The following is a 22,024-nucleotide window of genomic DNA, read 5'->3' on the forward strand; positions in this document are numbered from 1 at the left end:
CAAACAGCTGACCTTCATGTCACCTCTTCCTGCTCCCTCATCTCCCTCAGCCCCTCCCCCCTTCATAGGCTTACAATGGAGAGAGCAGAACCCGTCTTCACTGGCTTCTCTGTAATGAAGACGTGTTTGCCTGATAATGCACAGATAAGAAGTCAGGGGGGGAGGCTGGGAAATTGCTTCTTGAGTACAGAAGGAGGCTTTTTTGGCTGATGAAACCTATTACAGAGTTTTTTAAAATCGCTTATACTACTGATTTATGCAATAAAAAAAAACAACATGACAGTTACTCTTTAAGTTTTTGGGCTGTTAGTGAAGTTTACCTTTAGGCTATGTTCACACAACAGTCTTTTTATGTAAAGAACGGACGCTGATTGCAATTCCCTCAGCGTCCATTCTTTACTGCAGAGGTGGCATTGCATTGAAGTCAATGCAATGCCGCCCGATGTGTTCTTACATCGTTATTCTAACACCCGTTCTTTAGAACGGGCGTTAGAATAATGTGCCTGTCAATTATTTCCGAACGCTGTTCACTGAACAGATGTTTACATGTCGCAATGTGCAGCGCGGCCGCACATTGCATTGGAGTGAATGGCTTATTGATTTGCAACGGATGCTGTTAAACGTTGTGTGAACCTAGCCTTAGACTGAACTAGTTCAATCCAAACTAAATATTTTGCCAAACTTGCTCCAGCAAACCAAAAAGTTCACTCGTTTCTATTCCTCACCCGCTATTCCGCTAAGAGACTTATGGTCTGTATTAATGTAGTTTGTAAATGTTGAAAAACACTGGTCTAGATTACTGCGAGCTCCGTAAAAACAGAGAAAGAACGGTGACAAAAAAAAATGTGTGTGTGAACAACTAATAAAAACGTCCACTGTTTGCAAAAGACATCCGAAAATAATGATCATGTTCATTATTTTGACGTTCACGGTAAAAACGTCCATTATTCTATGCCTTGTGTGCATTGGACGTCCGTCTTCCAATTGACTTCAATGCATTGCCATTGCAGTCAGTTAAATCGGATGTTTTTTTAAATATCAAAATCGGATGCCTTTTCTCTATTTTTGACATTGTATAAACATGGTGTAGTGTAGTCTATGAGCTACAGTACGTTGTTTTCTTAAAACCAAGACTTATACAAGCAGCATAGCCAACAGGTCTGTGCCATTTGCACAACTATGATTAAAGTTAATGGAACTTACACATATTGTGACTCAAATTGCGTTTTTGGCTTCCTGACCAGTTTTGGCTGCTGCAAACAGACCGGATTGGGTGAGAAACCCATTAATCTTAAGATAGATTCAAATTCCAGAGGTGGGTCCTTCATCAAGGGGACAGGTGTCATATAAGTGTCCCACATGGGTATACCACTTAAAGAACTTTGCTTTTGAAGATTGTTTACTTAAAGACTGAAGGAGCTTCAGACACGTTCTGCCATATTCCCTAAATTTTCCATATTGATCTTTATGCCTTTAAAATGTAAAAAAGTGATGCCTGTAAGAAAAAGTAAACATAAATCTGAAAAATGTTTTACTTAATAATTTTAGCTTCACTTTATGTATTTCCGTTTAAAATATGACAAATGTATCTCTTTGTCAGTGTGCGTATAAATGAGAATTCTACCCTGAATAGTTAATGATGATAATTGCTCACCAGGGAGACACCAATGCAAGGAAATTCAAGGGAATCATTTTATTTTAAGCTATGAAGAATAGATATAGATGAAGGGATTCTATGCAATCCCTTCTGCTATATGATTACCTTGTGTCTTTATCTATTATGTATATGGTATCATCTATCTTGTATATCTTATCCCTAGCAATTGTACTGAACCAAACTTACTTCAGCTAGGAAAGTTATGTTCTTTTTTAACTATAGGGGTCCTGCTTTTAAGACTGCTTTTGTTTATGGCAGTGTAAGACATATCTACATCTAACATTTCAGATTATATACAAGGGAATAGCTTAAAGTATTAATTATTATGCCATACATTTATGATGAGAGTTGTAAAGGGAACAGTGGTACAGTACATTAGAGGCCAGTGGTACAGTACATTAGAGAGAACAGTAGCACAGTACACTAGAAGACAGTGGTACAGTACATTAGAGAGGACAGTGGGACAGTACATAAGAGAAGATAGTGGCACAGTAGATTAGAGAGGACAATGGTACAGTACACTAGAGAGGACAGTGGTACATTAGAGGATAGTGGTACAGTACATTAGGGAGGACAGTGGTACAGTACAATAGAGGGGACAGTGATACAGTACATTAGGGAGGACAGTGGTACAGTACATTAAAGGGGACAGTGGTACAGTACATTAGAGGGGACAGTGTACAGTACATTAGAGAGGAGAGTGGTACAGTACATTAGAGGACAGTGGTACAGCACATTAGAGGATAGTGGTACAGTACATTAGGGAGGACAGTGGTACAGTACATTAGAGGGGACAGTGGTACAGTACATTAGAGGGGACAGTGTACAGTACATTAGAGAGGAGAGTGGTACAGTACATTAGAGGACAGTGGTACAGCACATTAGAGGATAGTGGTACAGTACATTAGAGAGGAAAGTGGTACAGTATATTAGAGGACAGTGGTACTGTACATTAGAGAGGACAGTAGTACAGTATAATAGAGGAGACAGTGACACAGCACATTAGAGAGAGGCAGTGGTACAGTACATTAGAGGTGACAGTAGTACAGTATAATAGAGGGGACAGTGGTACAGTAGATTAGAGAGGACAGTGGCACAGTACAGTTCATTTGGGAAAGGTGGAACATTATTAGGAACAGTGATATAGATCATTTGGGCCTTGCTGTGCAGTACATTAGGGAGCACACATAAATTTAGATAATTTCTGGATGAGCAAACAATTTTTTTTTTTCCTGAGGGACCCAGGCTATGGTACAATAGGTACGTCCTCTCCCAGTAGCCCATTCACCTTGTTCCCGTCAGCCTGTTTCTGGGTACATGTATGCTGAATTTCATCCTCAACTAATAAACTCATCTGCATCAGTGGGGGGCCTTGGATTTCTTTCACTGTGTGCACCTTCTTGGTTATATTGAACAGCAATTTGTCTTGCCATTGTGTGACTTGGCATTAATATATTGAGATGGTAGTACATTTCTTAACGTTATGGTTGACATATTTTAGATTAATAAAGGTTACATTTTAGATTCAGCCATTGGGCAGTGATTTATGTTCGATTTTGGGGGCAACGTATCTGATTGGCAGTGAAATCATTGCGTGCATTTCCATAATACTCGGGTTTACTAGTAAAATGGACCCTTTTGTTGGTCAATCATCTAGCGATTCCCATGTGTTGCAGATCCTCACTGTTTTAGCATTGTACAGTATGTTGAGTCTTGTTTAAGCTACGATGGTCCAACAAGTTCCACTGTATGTTGAAAGTATTGTAACCTGAGGCAATTGTAAGTTGAGAAATCACTGTATATGATAGATCCCAAACTCTAAGAAAAGATACTATATTCCCATGTATGATCCCACAAGTCACACAGCTGATTGTCTCATTATCTCATTATATATAATTATGTATTTCTATTATATTATGATAATATCTGCACTGGGACTGATTGTCTATATACAGATAATCACTGACATGTGTAATTATGGATATAATTCCCAGGAAGGACGAGAGCTTCTTATATATAGTGAGTATGTGGAACTGGAAACAGGAGGAGAAACATGAGGTGAGTGGAATATAACACCGAGGCCTAATAATCTGATATTCAGGGACATTGTACTGCTTATTATGCCTATTATGTGTGACACCATCTGTTGCTCTGTGTTTTTATTGTTTATGTGTGATATCATTTACTTGATCAGAATATCTACGCCAGTTATGTGTGATGGGAAGCTGGAGGGAGGGCCCACTTAGGTGATAAATAGGCAAGAATAGTGGCACTATAGGGATAGATTGTATAAGGAAACAATAGGATAGGTAGAAGGATTATAGGCTTAAAAAGATAGCTCCGTGGATGTGGGATAAATTCTTCGCCATATGAGTAATCTATAAGTAATGTGAGCTGCATAAATCTCAGGCTGTAGTTGTGTCTGTCCTTGTAGCTAGTAAAGCCTCTTGTCTAAGGGGTCTCTCTTACAATTCTCCAAGGGGCGGCAAATTAGCCTCTATTCATGAACGTACAGTATGTCACCAGCCTGGAAGATTGCACGCTGCAACAAATCCCAGAGAATATCACAGTGTACAATTATCTCCGGGCCCAGCATTATACTGCAGACGACTGAAGGACCTGCCAGAGAGGTCACATGACCTACAGGTTCTCACAAGAACAATGGATTATTGTTGATTGCAAAGAAGAAGAGATTATCTATCTGTTTGTATTTTATTTTTGTAAAATGTGTGCTGGTGATACCAACCGATATCTGCCTTTATTCTTTTATTCTGTATATATGAAACAGTGCACACTTCTCCTGTCCTGTATGCTGGGTGTAATCCTAAGTATATATATATATATATATATATATATATATATATATAGTGCACAGTACCACTTCTCCTGTCCTGTATGCTGGGTGTAATCCTCAGTATATACAGTATATACAATCAGTGTCGGACTGGGGTACCTTGGCCCACCAGGGAAATTGATTCTTGGGGCCCACCCGACATACACAGACAAAGGCAATGTTCACACTATGGAGGAGACCAGCTGTTCCTTGACTCCGGCCGGGTCACGGAACGGCCGGTCTCAGCCCAGATCATCACGTCCCGTACTTAAGTACCGGCCGGATGATCTTTCCTCCGTGGAGCTCTGATGCGGGCGCATCAGCGCGCGCCCGCATCAGAGCTTCCCATAGCACAGAGTGAAGCAAGCGGCCGGAGCCGCTCGCTTCACTGTGTGAACTGCCAGGTCCTTCTGCGGACCCATAGCAAACAATGCTATGTTCCACGCCGCACATCTACGGCTGTAGTTCTGCGGCGAGAACTACGGCCGTAGATTTACGTAGTGTGAACATAGCCATAATCAGCGGCAAACCTTTCACGTTACTACAGTGACTTTGCATTGAGCTGTGTATGTGAGCAGCAATGCTAGTGCACTGCCAGTCACTTGTACAGTTGTTACTGGTTTATGCAGTTACGGTAAAACAGGATTATTTATGTAGAAACCTAAATGAAATTTCAAGAATATTGCTGCAAAAACATATGAAAAATGTCATGTGTGAACACAGCCTCAGAAGATGAAGGAGAAAATGACCATCTAGTCTTCTCTTCTATTACAATTTCCAGCAGAGGAGACCCATAACGGTTCATTCTAGCCTCACCACAAGCTGTTGGGCTAGAATAAGACTTTAAAGGACCTTCATGAATGGCATATCAGTGGTCATTAAAGCGTTAAAGGGGTTATCCGGTAAAGAAAAAACAATTTTCAACTCTGATGTCAGAAGTTACAGATCAGTAAATTGCTTTACTTGGTGTATTCTCTCCAGTCTGACACAGTGAGACTGTCCAGAACTGTCTCAGAACAGCAGCAAATCCCCATAGAAAACCTCTCCTGCTCTGGACCGTTCCTGACATGGACAGAGGTGGCAGCAGAGAGCACTGTGTCAGACTAGAGAGAATACACCACTTCCTGCAGGACATACAGCTGCTGATAAGTACTGGAAGACTGGAGATTTTTAGTTAGGACCGGAAGAAGCAGATGGGAGTGCACCAGAGGATTCGGCCCCAATTCACTGAATTGCGGCGGGCGAAAACTGACATGTTCTTTGCGGCGCAGTATGGGATCCCGGCCGAAGCGTATACCATGTGTGTACTCTCCGGCCGGGATCCCATAGCAGTAAAGGCAGTGTCCTACACCGTACAGAGTACAGCCGTTGTTGCAAATGGCAACAACGGCAGTACTTTTACATAGTGTGAATCTAGCCTTATCAAGGTGTGATCTGCCATTGTATACATGTACAAGGAAATGGCAGAGAACACCATAAGGCGCACATGGCGTATTACTGCAGAACAGATTTGTGCCAGTAGCTAAACTTGCTGCTCACCTTGGGCGGTCATGCTACAAGCCCAACACTGCCAGTCACTTTAGTGGTGGTTTATACACCTTGACGCCATCTGCAGCCCTTTCAACACAACCAGGAGACTCGGTACAATCATTCCGCAGGAGAGACAGCACCAAAGTGACTTTATTCACTCCCTCTTGTGCGACTAAAATTAAAACATCACACTAGAGGGTTTGAATAAAGTCACAACATTTTTTTACTACTTCGGTGCTGTCTCTGCTGCTTTTTTAAAACTCTGTTCAGATGGAGTGCATTATCCTACCTGCGTCTACTGTGGTGCAATAATTGAGAAGACGTTCGCCTTTTGGAGGTCCCAGTTGTGCAGGAGATCTGTGAGGCTTAGGCGCCGATCAGCTGATTGAGGATTCTCACATCAAAGATGATAGGAGTTGTAGTAGACGTAACAGTAAGACTTTAATCAATGGATGTTTTGAGGGGAACCTTCTTCGTCAGATCTATTAAGGGTTTTCTACAAAACACATTATCCATTGATTAAATCTTACTCCTACGTCTACTACAACTCCTATCATCTTTGATGTGAGAATCCTCAATCAGCTGATCAGCGCCTAAGCCTCACAGATCTCCTGCACAACTGGGACCTCCAAAAGGCGAACGTCTTCTCATCACATACACATACATACATACATACATACATACACACAAAATGACATACTGCAGAGATACACAAACATGCAGACACAACACACCTTACATACATACATCTAATCATACTAACACACACACACACACACAGGACAGACAGATACAAAAGCATGCAGATTACATATATACAATATAATATCTATAGAACTACATTATATACACTATAAACATGGTAGATGCACACACACACACACACACACACACACACACACACACAGGCACATTACATAGATATAACACTCACATGCATAAACACATGACACAGATGTACAAACACACACAGATGACAAAGACAGATAAATATACAGTAAACAAAACTCACATGTTAAGCAGGGCAGGAAGCTCCATGGAGTCCTCTGGTCTCCATCTTCACTTCCTCTTCTCCCAGCCAGACCCGGCAGCCTGCAGCCCCTCCCCCTTCTCTTCTGCACCGACAGCACACACAGTGGCAGAAGAGAAGAGATGTCACTGCAGAGGGGAGGGGGATGGAGGGGCCCTGCAGCTGCTCCTTCTCTCTGCATCTTCCTGATAACAAGCAGGAAGAGAGCAGTGCCGGGAGCTGGGCCACACTGACTGAGTGCAGGGGGAGGGGAGGGCCCATGATTAGCTCACCGGGCGGTGCTGATGCCGATCTTTACTCCCCACAGCAGTGTGGAAGCCAGCAGGGGGCCCCCTTGAGCTCCCCATACTAAACAGGATCTAAACAGGAGGCCCCTCTCCGGCTCAGGGGCAGGGCCCAGCAAGAGGGAGGAGGGGGCAGGGCCCACCGGGGAATCCCCCGGCTCCCCGGTGGCCCAGTCCGAGCCTGTATACAATGCACAGTACCACTTCTCCTCTCCTGTATGCACATGGGCAGCTAGAGCCAATGCCACAGCTCCTGCTGTAAGGACAGGATGTGATAATCTCTCTTTCTTTGATCACAATGACGCATTTAACTCAACGTTCTAACTGACTTACCCTAGCTTCTTTACACAACTGTTGCGTCGGGGATCACATTAACCCTCTATACATCTTTATGACTATATGTACTGTATAGACAATGTGTAGAACAGTCTATGCAGCTTCATCGTACAGGATTTTCTATGTTGATGACCTCATTGAGAGCACAGAATCACAGGACATTTCCAGGGGGTCACCATAAGATCACATGGAGAAAAGAATACCAAGCATTTTTTAGATAGATAGTAACAGCTAAATGGGGTAACATTATCAAAATGATATACAATGGCTGACTAGCTGCAATATGAAAAACCAGATTGTGGGAGAAAAATAGGTTTGCATTGTCTTTTATCTCTACCTTTCCCGTTCTACAGTAACGTACAATCCACAGGCTAAATTCATTCTCATTATTTTATTCAGAGATTCTGGATTAATACTGAAAACTACACAACGTCTTCTCCATCTATGACCAATCCAAGACAATGTGGCTTCTGTTCACACTCTGTGTCCTCCGCTTCTGTGAATTTGTTGAATCTAGTTGCAGACTGAGCGGCGGCGAGCTGACATCAGGCATGTCATTGGCTGGAAATATAATAATAGGGGTGGTCGTCCCCGTTCATGTGGACAAAATATATCTGAAGATCAATTACAAGGAGAGGCCGGGCCCTGCTGCCTGTAAGACGTAAGACTTGTTTCTTATATGGTGTTCTTGGTTAGGGTGGGGGGAAAAGAAGACCACTGTTGTTTTTAAAGGTGTGTTAAGGTTTTACCTACATAAAGCTTAAAGAGGTATCCAGAGCATAGGTATTGCATTGTGTAATACCTCCAGGATTAGAAAAAGCACAGGGCCAAAAATATTTAACATAAAAACTTAAAGGGAACCAATCAGCAATTTGTGCTGATTGGTCTCCCAGAGCGGCTGCACGCACCTGTTAGCCGGTTCTCTGGTGGTATTGGGGGATCCAGGCTCCGTTGGCTTTATGTGACCGCTAATTGGCCTCCTCTTCTGTCAATCACCCATCAGAGCGTGCTGAAAAGGCAGAGAACCGTCTGACTTGTCACAGCCCAGATGACTAGTTCACGATGCCGATGGAGCCCTGATGCCCCGACACCATGGAAGAGCCGGCTGCCAGGTGTATGCAGCTGTTCTTGGAGCAATTGACAATAGGTCATTTTTGATTAAAGTTTTATGGTCCAGTACAACATTTATAACAGGTGTACCTTGGTGTTCTTGCTTCATGTATAGTCCCGGTCTCCTCAATTGGGCTTGGGCTCACTGACGTTTTCAGGAATTCTATTAGGTTCCAGGATGCCAAGACTGAGCCAGTCCCCGCTTTCAATGGGTATTTCGGGCAAAACATATTGATGAGCTGTGCACGAACTGGAGAGAATGGAACGGCTGCACATCCCATCTATGGCTGATACTAATGCCGCTAGGCCTATATTAAAAATCAACACCAGAGTGTCTGTATATGAATTGATGAAGCCATATTGCCCCGTGTACCACCGCGCAGGTCCTCTGGTCCACACGGGTCCCTACGCTAACTCCACACCGTGTCGGTCAGCGACCACCAACCCCGCAAAGCGTGCACATGCAGGGAAGGGAGGCCATGGAACGGCCCTGCAACCCCAATGTCACAGGACCAGACCCAAAAAGCCCCACCAAAACCCAGCCAGCACCACCGGCGGGGAAGGCTGCCCCCAAACGACACCAGTATGGATATGGTATTACACTTACCATTGCTGCTCTCACAGAATGGGGAATACATAAGGTCCAGACATGTGAGCACAGGCATATCCTGCAAATTTTGGTCATGTGGGTCTTATAAAGGAGTGCAAGCTGTTCAGAGAGGGAGAACTGTGAAACACGAACTGGAGAGAATGGAACGGCTGCACATCCCATCTATGGCTGATACTAATGCCGCTAGGCCTATATTAAAAATCAACACCAGAGTGTCTGTATATGAATTGATCAAGCCATATTGCCCCGTGTACCACCGCGCAGGTCCTCTGGTCCACACGGGTCCCTACGCTAACTCCACACCGTGTCGGTCAGCGACCACCAACCCCGCAAAGCGTGCACATGCAGGGAAGGGAGGCCTGATGAGCTGTTCACAGGATAGGTAATATATTACTGAATGGCAGGGTGCCGAAATCTTGCACCCCCACTGATTAGATGTCCGCTGCCTGCACTTCACAGAAAAAGGGGTTAGAAGCATTGGCCCCATTCACTGTGATGTGGATGTATTGCTCTCGTTCAGAGCTGAGCTGCAGTAACCAGGTCTCATCACTACACAGTGAACGGAGGCAACTGCTTCACACTGTACTGTAGGTGCTTAAAGCGACTCTGTACCGACAATCTGACCCCCCGAGCCAAACAACTTGTACCTTCGGATAGCTGCTTTTACTCCAAGATCTGTCCTGGGGTCCGTTCGGCAGGTGATGCAGTTATTGTCCTAAAAAACAACTTTTAAACTTGCAGCCCTATGACATATGGCCGGGGCCTAAAGTATCCATGCCCTAACCTTGCACCACCTCTCTGTCCCTCCTTCCCACCCTCTTCATCATTAGAAATGCCACTGGTAGGATATTTCCTATTCCTCTGCAGTGAACACTACACAGGTGCCTTAACCAGCCTATGTGCCGTGCTGAGAGTAGAAAATCTGCCTGGAGCATTCCTAATGATAAGGAGGGTGGGGTGGAGGGACAGAGAGCGTGTGCCAGCCTAATGCACAGACACTCTAGGCCACGGCCGTTAGGCACATGGCTGCAAGTTTAAAAGTTTTTTTTTTAGGACAATAACTGTATTACTTGCTGAACGGACCCCAGGACAGATTTTGGATTAGCAAAGCAGCAATCCGAAGGTGCAAGTGGTTTAGGGGGATCAGATTGTGGGTACAGAGTCGCTTTAAGGGTTGATCGACAGGGGTTTTGGTTGCTGGACGATCACTGATTGATGACCTGTCCTTTAAATAGGCCATCAATCAGTTTAACCTGGAAAAACCATTTAAGCTTAGAGCATAATTATGTTTGCTAATATGAAGGAGATGGAATATACAAACAGTAGATGTATTTAATTTGATTTCCCCCACATTTTTGTTTTTGTAGTGAAGTATTACTGTCACTTAAAAAGAAAATGTTTTTATTGGTTACAAGTCTATGGATCTTCAACCTTCCTTTTCGGTCCATGAAACATGCAAACTTAGGGTGGGTTCCGCGTGAAGAGGTTCCTGCAGATTCTATGGCTTGCCTCCGCTCACGGCCACGCGCACCTCAATTCATGCCAATTCTTTCGGCGGAATTCGTCCGACCATAGAATGAAGTCTATGGGATGGGTGGAGATGCGTGGTGCCATAAGCGGAGGTGAGCAATGGAACCTGCGGGAACTGCTCCACATGCACTCCTCAGTATGAATCCACCCTTATAGGCAGCTCTCACCCTAATCCACATGCATCAGTAACCAAAAAGGTTGTCCTTTATTTCATTATTGTGAACTTGTGAACTCTTGTCCCCATTATCCTCAGCTTCAGGTTAGAAAACTACCAGCGTGTCCAAGCTGTGCATTTCACTGTTGAGGAAATTGCCAAAACACCAAGTTTTTTGTCAAACATCACCTTAGGATTCCAGATCTTTGATTCTTGTGCAGTTCTCCAGAGAGCAGTGTCAGGAACTTTACAGCTGTTGAGTGGACAAGGACAATCTGTTCCTAACTATCAATGCAACCAAGATACCCGGTTGGCTGCTGTAATCGGAAATTCTGCATCTACATACACAATTTCACTGGCTCGAATACTGGGGCTATATAGGTATCCACAAGTAAGTGTGCCATAATAGAAACTTATTCTCATAAAAAAGACACTCTACAAAGAAACAAAAAGTAACACAAAAGTATATAACTCATAGTTGCTCATATATGATTGCGTATAGTTAATATTAGTTTATAGTGTGATACAGTGTGTAATCGACTTAGATATAAGTGTTTCTGAATTATAGTTATTCAATATTTTTGAATTTTCCAACAGATTAGTCACTATTCCACAAGTTCTCTCTTAAGTAATCGTATCCAGTTTCAATCATTCTTTAGAACAGTCCCCAGTGATGCCTTCCAATCTCGGGGTCTAGCACAGCTTGTGTTGCACTTTAGATGGACCTGGATTGGTTTGGTGGCTCTCGATGATGATTACGGGCAGCAAGGTATCCAAATAGTCAAGAGGGATATACTACAAGCCGGTGCCTGTGTGGCTTTCACAGAGAACATAATCTCCAGCCGGCAAGATAGAAATGCCCCTTATATTGCTCAGGTGGTTAAGGACTCAACAGTCACAGTGGTGGTCATCTTCTCTACTGATGTAGACCTGGGCTTTATACTGGATGAAATGCTGAGGCAGAACGTCACAGGGAAAGTTTTGATTGCCAGTGAGGCTTGGGCTACTTCGTCTTACTTGACGGCAAATAAATATTCAAGACTTCTTCTTGGAACAATCGGTTTTGCCCTCCCTGGTGGAAACATGTCGGGATTTGGAGATTACCTCAACAGGATCAATCCATCCATGGTTATGGGAAATCAATGGATAAGACTATTATGGGAACAAGTTTTTGGTTGCAAATTTTTGGACAAGACATCCACCAATGACCTTTCAAATTCATCAGTAAAAGAATGTACCGGCCAAGAAAAACTTGAGAGCATCCAGAATAATTTCAATGATGTCTCTAGTCTACGGGTAACCTACAATGTTTATACAGCTGTTCATGCTATTGCAAAAGCTTTGAATAATTTGGGTAAATGCAAGAAGGGAGATGGACCATTCCCCAATGGAACATGTGCTGATATTGTAAACTTTAAGCCTTGGCAGGTTAGTGTGAACTCACCACCATGGCTGTTGTATAAAGTTTTTCATCCACACAGATGTTATTTCTTATTCCTACTATACTCATTCCTTGTATACTGTAAAAGCTGCAGAATTTCTTCATGTTTCTTTAGGATGTAAGATATGGATATGCACAAAAAAAAATGTAACCCCTAGATGACCCTTGACGTACCAGTACGCCCATACGGCATATGCAGTGATAAAGTGAGCTCAGTAGCTGAGCTTTCTCGCTCCATAGCAGATGGGACTGCCTACTATTAGGAGCCAAGCCCTTACCCTTACTGACAGGCAGCAGCAATAGCTGCTCCTGTCACTTTCCGATTGGGAACCCCAAAGTGTGTTTGCAGGGGTCTCCTTACCTCTGTGTAGTCCGACTATTGTTCTTCTCATAGAGTCTGCCTCAGGCAGGCTCTATGTGCAGAATGCCAATAACACTGATCAATGCTATGCTAGGGCATAGCATTGACCAGTGTATGCAATCCAATGATTACATGTAAAGTCCCCCAGGGGGGACATGTTATATACCACAGGGTACATAATTGTCTAATCTATTAAAATATAGAAGAATAATACCCGTAAGGTGAACGAACAAAATGAGGGGAAAATTGTACTTTCTTTCCATTTTCACCAATTATTATGTTAGTAAATAATATTTTTGGGTTCAGTCGGGATAAAGTGTATAGTAGATTCAGAAGTGCCACCACAAAGTACACTTTATTCTGAAAAAAGGCCTTACATGGTCTTAAACAAAGAACAATGAAAACACTATAGCTCTTAAAAGGCGAGGAGGAAAAAAAATAATTGCAAAAATGAAAATTTATGTGGTCATTTACGTAATTTTGGGCTGGGTCATGGTGGGATTAAAGATAATTAATTGTCTACATTACTTTTCACTGCTTTGTACCAGATACTGAAAAATGTTAATTTTTCTAGCCTGTTTCTATGCTCTGATTGTAAATGTACATTAGTTTTAGGACATTATTGTTGGTCGTCTTGTCTAAGCAGTATTTAACAGCATTTAGTTAAATGCTTTACAATAAGCCCCCGGTCAATTCCATCAGCATTGCCATCAGTATCTCTCTCACTAGATTATACTGCCCTCAATTACTACTTATCAAAATCAGGAAACAGAGCACATTAATCCTAAACTCCGGCTAAAACTGGAAAATTGCCAGTATCTGTTTTCTAGCGCCTGGCATTACACAATTGTTGTCATATACCAAGGGTACTCAACAAATTTTAGTGAAGGTCCACTTACCGGGGTCTATTGTCAGGTGAAGGTCCGAGCTGAATATCATTAGTAAACGTGTTGCGCTCCCCCCAGTAGTATATAGCTCCTCTGTTGCTGCCCCAGTAGTATATAGACCCATGTGCGCTCCCCTAGTAGTATAGAGCCCCCTGTGTGCTCCCTAATATATAGCTCCCCTGTGTGCTCCCCCAGTAGTATATTTATTAGGAAATTATTATGATTATTATGAAAATATACATTACCTCTCGGTCTATGGGATCCCGTCCGGAGCATATACATATAGTATACACTCCGGCCGGGATCCCTAGCAGCGCCACAAACAACTGACATGTCAGTTTTCAGTGAAAAACAGCCGTAGAAAACCAAGTGTGAACACTGTGGAGCGAGTGTCTTCGGTCGCTTGCTCCATAGTGTGCTGTAAAGAGTTCTGATGTGGGTGCGCATGGATGTGCCCGCATCAGAACCCTGCAGCCAAAAAGGTACCAGCCGGGATGATCTTTTCAGAGGCTGGCCATACCGTGACCTGGCCAGCTCACGGAATGGCCGGTCTCTTATTTAGTGTGCACATAGCCTAATAGTAAAATAATGGTTTTGGAAGGAATACCCCTTTATATTATTTTAGTATACTCCAGAAGCTGCATTAAGTTGATGACTGTGGTATACTTTCTACACAGTTGTTGTACTACATGAAGAAGTTACATATGAACATGTCCGATGGTAGACAACTCTTTTTTGATGAGAACGGAGATCCACCTGCTGTGTATGATATAGTGAACTGGCAGCTGAGCCCTGACGGAAAACTCCAGCAAGTCAAAGTGGGCAGCTATGATACCAGTAAAACCAGTGGGAATGTCTTTACTATTAATACCAGCTACGTACATTGGGGAGCTGGAGACCATGAGGTAAACTGAATTGGGAATACATTTTTGACTTTCACATTTATCCACTTCAAATTACCAAGGGTTAGATTTGATTTGAAGAATAATACCCCAAAATACAACTATGTTTCGCTTTGGATTTTAGTGAATCATAGAGAAGACCCCCTTTAGCTATTTTAGACTATAACATTTTGTAGTCCCAAGAATCTAAAAAGAAAATATAATAATAATATTAATAATAATAATAATAATAATAATAATAATAATAATAATAATAATAATAATAATAATAATAACAATAATAATAATAATAAAATTACATTTTTTTTTTAACCCCTTAGGGACCAAGCCTGTTTGGGCCTTAATGACCAGGCTCATTTTTGCTAAATCTGACCTGTCTCACTTTATGCGCTTATAGCTCAGTGATGTTTTAACGTATGCTAGCGATTCTGAGATTGTTTTTTTCGTAACATATGGTACTTTATGTTAGTGGCAAAATTTGCTCACTGTCTTGTGTGTTTTTTGTGAAAAAGATCAAAATATAATGAAAATTTAGCACATTTTGCACTTTACGAACTTTGAAATTAATTAGTAAGTCACATTATCAATATGTCCTCTTTATTCTGGCTTCATTTCGTAAACATATTTTACTTTTTTAAAGTGTTGCGGGGCTTAGAAATGTATCAGCAAATTATCAAATTTTCATGAAATTTCCAAAACTGATTTTTTTTTAGGGACCAGTTCTTATTTAAGTTGATTTAGGAGGCTTGTATACTGGAAACCCCCATAAGTGACCCCATTTTGGAAACTAGACACCTTAAAGAATTAATCTAGGGGTATAATGAGCATTTTAACCCTACAGGGGCTGAAGGAAAGAATTCACAATTAGGCCGGAAAAAAATGGAAAATAGAAATTTTCCAATAATATATTTGTTAAGATTAAAGTATCTCATTTTCATAATAAATATGAGAGAAAATGCACCCCAAAATTTGTAACGCAGGTTCTCCTGAGTACAATGGTACCCCATATGTGGGCGTAAACCACTGTATGGGCACACAGCCGCGCTCAGAAGGGAAGGAGCGCCTATTAGCATTTCCAGTTCAGATTTTGCTGAAGAAGTTTCTGAGCACCAGGTGCGTTTGCAGAGCCCCTGTAGTGTCAGCAGAATAGAACCCCCCCAAAAGTCACCCCATTTTGGAAAGTGCGCCCCTCAAAGAATACATCTTGGGGTGTGGTGACCAATTTGACCCCACAGGTATTAGAGGAAAGTATTCAAAAGAAGACAGTAAAAATGAAAAAAAAAAAAAAAAAAAAATTCCAATAATATGTTTGTTTAGTTTGAAATTTCTCAATTTCACGAGGAACAGGGGAGAAAACTCACCCTAATATATGTAACGCTGGTACTCCTGAGTAGAACGGTACCCAATATGTGGGCATAAACCACTGTATGGGTACACAGCGGGCCTCAGAAAGAAAGGAGCGCCAATTAGCATTTTCAGTGCATGATTTTTGTGAAGAAGTTTCTGAGTGCCAGGTGCGTTTGCAGTGCCCCTGTAATGTCTACAGAATAGAACCCCCCCAAAAAAATTTTTTTACCCCATTTTGGAAAGTACACCCCTCAAGTAATTCATCTTGGGGTGTGGTGAGCATTTTGAACCCACAGGTATTGGAGGAAAGTGTTCAAAACTAGACCGTAAAAATGAAAAAAAAAAAAAAAAAAAATTCCCAATAACATGTTTGTTTAGTTTAAAATTTCTTAATTTCACTAGGAACAGGGGAGAAAAAGCACCCCAAAATTTGTAATGGAGGTTCTCCTGAGTACAATGGTACCCCATATGTGGGCATAAACCACTGTATGGGCACACAGCTGGGCTCAGAAGAGTGTCATTTTAGTTGCACGCAAAATGTGAGTGTTTACTGGTTATCTGGGGTGGTAATGGACAATCTCGGGGTGTTTACTGGCTATCTGGGGTGGTTACGAGCAGTCTTTGCCAATCTGGGGTGGTTACGGTCAATCTGGGTTAGTCACGGGCAATCTGGGATGGTTACGGGCAATCTGGGGGTGTTTACTGGCTGTATGGGGTGGTAATGGGCAATCTTGGGGTGTTTACTGGCTATATGGGGTGGTTATGGGCAATCTTGGGGTGTTTACTGGCTATCTAGGGGTGTTTACTGGCTATCTGGGGTGGTGACAGGCAATCTGGTGGTGTTCACTGACTATCTGGGGTTGCAACGGGCAATCGGGGGTGGTGACGGGAAATCTGGGGTGGTGACTGGCAATCTGGGGTGGTTGCGAGCAATCTGCGGTGGTTGTGAGCAATCTGGGGTGGTTACAGGCAATTTGGGGTAGTTACGGGCTGTCTGGAATGGTTATGGGCTATCTGGGGGGGATACGGGCAATCTGGGGAGATTACGGGCAATATGGGGTTGTGACAGGCAATCTGGGGTGGTGACGGGCAATCTGGGGTGGTTATGGGCTGTCTAGGATGGTTATGGGCTGTCTGGGATGGTTGTGGGCTATCTGGGGTGGATACGGGCAATCTGGGGTGGATATGGGCAATCTGGGGAGATTACGGACAATCTGGGGAGATTACAGGCAATCTAGGGTGGTTACAGGCAATCTGGGGTGGTTACGGGCAATCTGGGGTGGTGACGGGCAATCTGGGGTGGTGACGGGCAATCTGGGGTGGTTACAGGTAATCTGGGGTGGTTACAAGTAATCCAGGGTGGTTACGGGTAATCCAGGGCACTTGACTTTGGTGACAGGCGTAAAAAAGTGTCGGCACCATTTGGAACAAGCGATCAGTGGTATATAGTATATACTGCTGATCACTTGTACTGGGACAACACCAGGCGGTCACCGATCATTGCCCCATGCTCTCCGCCACCTCCGGTGGTGGAGAGAATGAATCGTTGATCATATTTAGGAATCCATCACTGTAAACAGAGTCTGTTCACAGAGATGGCGGCGGCCATCTTGGATCAGATGGCCGCCCTGGGAGGGGAGGGTCAGTGACCAGGTCACTAGGGTTAATTCTGGGGACAGGGGGGACATGTTCTCATCTCCTCTCACTGTGGATTCACGGTGAGAAGAGATGAAAGCGTTCAGCTGCGCTGGCAATGTCTGTTACCGGTGGCCGCCGTTATACTGATAATAACGGCGATCGCCGGTGAGGGGACTTGCCTGGACTGACCCCACACTCTGCCCCAACCCCTCAGCTACCTCCGGTAGCTGAGAAGAGGGGGCTGCGGGCATTACCGGCGCCGCTGCACTATTCTGCAACATCGCCATAAAGAGCTGATGGCAGCAGAATAGAGCCCATTAGTGATCGCTATAAAAATCCGGATCAGCGGTCACTAATAACACAATACATGTATTCTCTGGGTCACTACGGTTACGACAATACCCCATTTGTATATGTTTTTTTAACTATTATCACTTTGGCGCAATAGAAACTATCTTCCTAGCAAAAACCCACAAAAACTGTTGCCGCATTGCAAGATCCATAGCGTTCTCATCTTTTGCGCGACAGAGCTGGTTTTTGGATTATTTTTTGCAAGATCAGTAGTTTCTATTGATACCACGTTTTATATGTATATGACTTTTTGATCTCTTTTATGACGTATTTTCTAAAGTGGATTGATAAAATACAGCTATTCTGGTACAGTTTTTTTTTATTTTATTTTTTTACAGCGTGTGTCGTGCGATACCAAATATGTATAGGATTTGTGTTTTTGATCACTTTTATGTAATGTAATGTGTATGGGGAATGTAATGCATCTTTATTATTGGGGGGCTGGGGGGGGGGGCTGTGTTGTGTTTGGTGCACATTTTTTTTTCACTTTTACACTAGTGTACATTACTGTACACTAGTGTAAAATACTTTGATCACTGATACAATACATTGCAGTACCTGATGTACTGCAATGTATTGTATGATGCCTCATGCTGACAGGCAATAGCCACGGCCACCCCTGTCAGCATGAGGCATCTCCATGGTGACCCCGGGGACCTTCATTAGGACCCCGGGATCACTATGGAGACATCGGAGGACCAGACGGCGCTGCGGGACATCGCGATCACGTAAGTGACCCACGGCGCCGTCCGGGATCCACTGGGATCCGTTAGATGCCGCTGTCATGGTTTGACAGCAGCATTTAACGGGTTAAACTGCCCGGAGCGGAGAATCCTCCGCTCCGGGCAGTTACAGGAGGGTGTCAGCGGTCACACTGACCGCTGATCACCCGTCCTGCAGTCGCCGCCGGGCGGTAATTTATTCCAATGCGCCCGCCGTTAAAAGGCGTACACATCGGAATAAAGCCCATTAGTGGCCGCCGTGAAAATGCAGCATGGCGTTCACTAAGGGGTTAATTTGCCCAAGTTCAACCTTTAAATTTGTTTGTCTTCCAATTTTCTTCCCAGATCCCTCTTTCAGTTTGTAGCCCCAGTTGTCGACCAGGCTTCAGAAAAGCAGCCAGAAGAGGTGAACCTTCGTGCTGCTTCCAATGTATTCCTTGTCCTTACGGAGAAATATCCAACCAAACAGGTAGGAAAAATATATTTGACCTATAAAGTTTTTTACATTCATAGTCTATTAGGGAAACTACTACCAGGTCAGACGATTCTAACCTGCTTATACTGTATGTCCCTTTTGTGCGTGGAGCTCTGAGGATGAAGTTATGTCTCTTATCTTCATCCACGGAGCTGTTCCCATGCAGCTAATAGTCAGATCTTTATGCCAATCTGGTGGCTTGTAACACTGGAGATGGTTAGCCAAACATTTCAAACATTTGTGTGGCAAAAATGTGCTTTTTAATCTCCCATTGATTTGTGGAGAGGCAGCGAGAAGTAGAAAAAATGCCGCACTGAACAAGAAGTGACATTCCACTTCTTAGGAGCGTTTCTGCTTGTTCACAGTGTTAAAGGACAACTCCGGCGAAAAAATTTTTTGGCTTATTTAACACACATTACAAAGTTATATAACTTTGTAATGTGGTTAAATACCCGGTCTGGCCCCCTTCCCCCACTTTCCGACCCCCGACCCCCCACCGCGGAAGTTAAAGAATATATACATTACCTATTACGGTCGTCACGGTCCTCTTCTCTGGTGTCGGGTGATGTCAGAGCTGGGGGCGGTCCGGGTCTTCTTCCTCCTCGGCGTCTTCATTGAGAGTGAATGGGAGAGAAAAGGCTGCTGGTGCACATGCGCACCAGCAGCCTTTTCATTGGCTGGAGCGCATCACATGGCTTCCAGCTTGCTCAGCCCTGATTGGCTAAGCTTGCTGGAAGCCATGTGATGCGCTCCAGCCAATGAAAAGGCTGCCGGTGCGCAAGCGCACTGGCAGCCTTTGCTCTCTCATGGACCCGGAAGCAAGAGACATCGCTGGACGGCGGAGGCAGGTGACGGTGAGGCGGACGGCGGGCGAATAGAGTGGCGATCGTCACCGGAGGGATGGTGAGTATGGTGTCTGTGTGTGTCTGTGTTTTTTTTTTTTTTTTTTGGGGGGGGGTCCCGCCGGAGTTGTCCTTTAACTTCCCCCATGAGAGCTGAAAATGTTGGGGAATCTCTGACACAAAATGACACTAATGCTGCTTTCAGACATGGTTTTAGAAGAGGCCAACTGATGTAACCTGGCAGGTGCATCACATGGACACAACATACTGAGACAATAACAGGAGGTCAGGAGTGATTTCATAGCTACACAACTTACACAATTACCCTCACACCATCCTCCTTCTGTCCCTGATACTTATTCAACCTCTAAAACCCTTTCTAATCCTACCTCTAGCTATTTCTCTGAACCTAGTGTAATGAATCTGGGTTTGGGAAGTTTGGTTCACAGATCTCTAACTCTATTGTAAAATTTTAAGTTTACCGATATAACTTGTTTCAAAACTTTTATTAAGATTCACTACAATGTAAAAAATGCCCGTGGGATATGTGGCCAAATCCATCCCAAGATCATTGTGTTTCGAAGACCCAAGAGTTTCTTTCCCATAAAGATCCACTGGGCGTCACCTTAATGGCTACCGGCATCTCCTCATCATTGGTTCCTTTGGCAATCATTGGACTTTTTATTCACTACAGAACAACCCCCATTGTTCGGGCCAATAACTATTTCTTAAGTTGTCTTCTTCTGCTATCAATATCGCTCTGTTTTCTCTGTTCTTTAATCTTTATTGGTTATCCCCAGTATGAGATCTGTCTTTTAAGACAAGTGACTTTTGGTTTTGTATTTGCACTTTGTGTCTCCTGTATCTTGGCCAAAACCATTATGGTAGTCATAGCTTTTAAGGCCACAAGGCCTGGTAGTCAACTGAGGAAATGGACTAGACCTCGTGTATCATATTTCATAGTCATCTCATGTGTCCTCATTCAGATCTTTCTCTGTATTATGTGGTTGACATTCTCTCCTCCCTTCCTAGAAGTCAAATCAGAAAGTAATTCGGAAGTACTGATTATTCAGTGTAATGAAGGGTCACCTTTGGCTTTTTGGTCTATGCTTGGCTACCTTGGTCTTCTGGCCTCCATTAGCTTCATTGTGGCATTCTTAGCCAGGAGACTTCCAGACAGCTTCAATGAGGCCAAGTTCATCACCTTCAGCATGCTGGCCTTCCTGACTGTCTGGGTGTCCTACATTCCCGCATCCCTCAGCTCCCAAGGAAAATACATGGTGGCCATGGAGATCTTTGCTATCCAATCATCAACCTGGGGTCTGGTTATTTGCATGTTTCTTCCAAAATGTTTCATTATTGTATTTAGACCCGACATGAACTCAAGGGAGAAACTGACCACAAAACAAAAAAATTAAGTAACTACAGTTGGAAATTTTCTAATTTCTACCTCTGATTTCAGTGTTTTCTATAAAAATATACTTTTTAAGTCATGTAATAAAATTTTTTGATATCTCAACTGTAGATTATTTACCCTTTTTATGTGTGTCAGTTGTATTTAAAATGTTGTGTTTGACATAGTGTAGGTAAAAAGCTTTCATTACTATTACTCTAAAAATTCTTAATTTAATCCATCAAAGTTCCTTCTCGCCATCATTTGCCCCGATGATCATAAACAAGATTTAGTGAGGGTTTTCTATTTAAAGCGAATTTACCATCAGTTACATTCGCTTTAAGTGTAGTATATCAATAGAACAGTGCCAGCGTGTGAAAGCCGGTGCCATGGCGTGCTGGCTCCCCCTTTTTTGAACTGCAGTTCACAGTTGTTGTACTACATGAAGAAGTTACATCGGAACTAGTGATGAGTGAGCATGCTCGTCCGAGCTTGGTACTCGATCGAGTATTAGGGTACTCGATGGTACTCGTTACTCAGATGAGCATCTAGCGATACTCGAGAAATCTTATCATCCATTTCCTGTAAGTT

General features: G+C 43.3%; 1 protein-coding gene across 1 annotated transcript; it reads left to right on the plus strand.

The window, feature by feature from the left end:
* The first annotated feature begins 8,131 nt into the window (after positions 1-8,131).
* On the plus strand, positions 8,132-21,458 carry LOC138784748 (extracellular calcium-sensing receptor-like). Its single transcript, XM_069960429.1, has 6 exons — positions 8,132-8,331; positions 11,174-11,383; positions 11,734-12,502; positions 14,441-14,668; positions 19,069-19,192; positions 20,554-21,458. The coding sequence occupies exons 1-6, from the start codon at positions 8,132-8,134 to the stop codon at positions 21,456-21,458; spliced, it is 2,436 nt and encodes an 811-aa protein (XP_069816530.1).
* The last annotated feature ends 566 nt before the right edge of the window (positions 21,459-22,024 follow it).

This window comes from Dendropsophus ebraccatus, chromosome 1 (genome assembly GCF_027789765.1).
Source record: "Dendropsophus ebraccatus isolate aDenEbr1 chromosome 1, aDenEbr1.pat, whole genome shotgun sequence".
NCBI classification, from domain to species: domain Eukaryota; kingdom Metazoa; phylum Chordata; class Amphibia; order Anura; family Hylidae; genus Dendropsophus; species Dendropsophus ebraccatus.

Bases quoted from the DNA above. Each gene is read 5' to 3' on its own strand.
- LOC138784748 (XM_069960429.1), top strand. From the start codon at position 8,132: ATGTGGCTTCTGTTCACACTCTGTGTCCTCCGCTTCTGTGAATTTGTT. The intron at 14,669-19,068 runs GTAAACTGAATT...TTTTCTTCCCAG, and splicing joins GGGGAGCTGGAGACCATGAG to ATCCCTCTTTCAGTTTGTAG. The intron at 19,193-20,553 runs GTAGGAAAAATA...ACTTTTATTAAG, and splicing joins AGAAATATCCAACCAAACAG to ATTCACTACAATGTAAAAAA.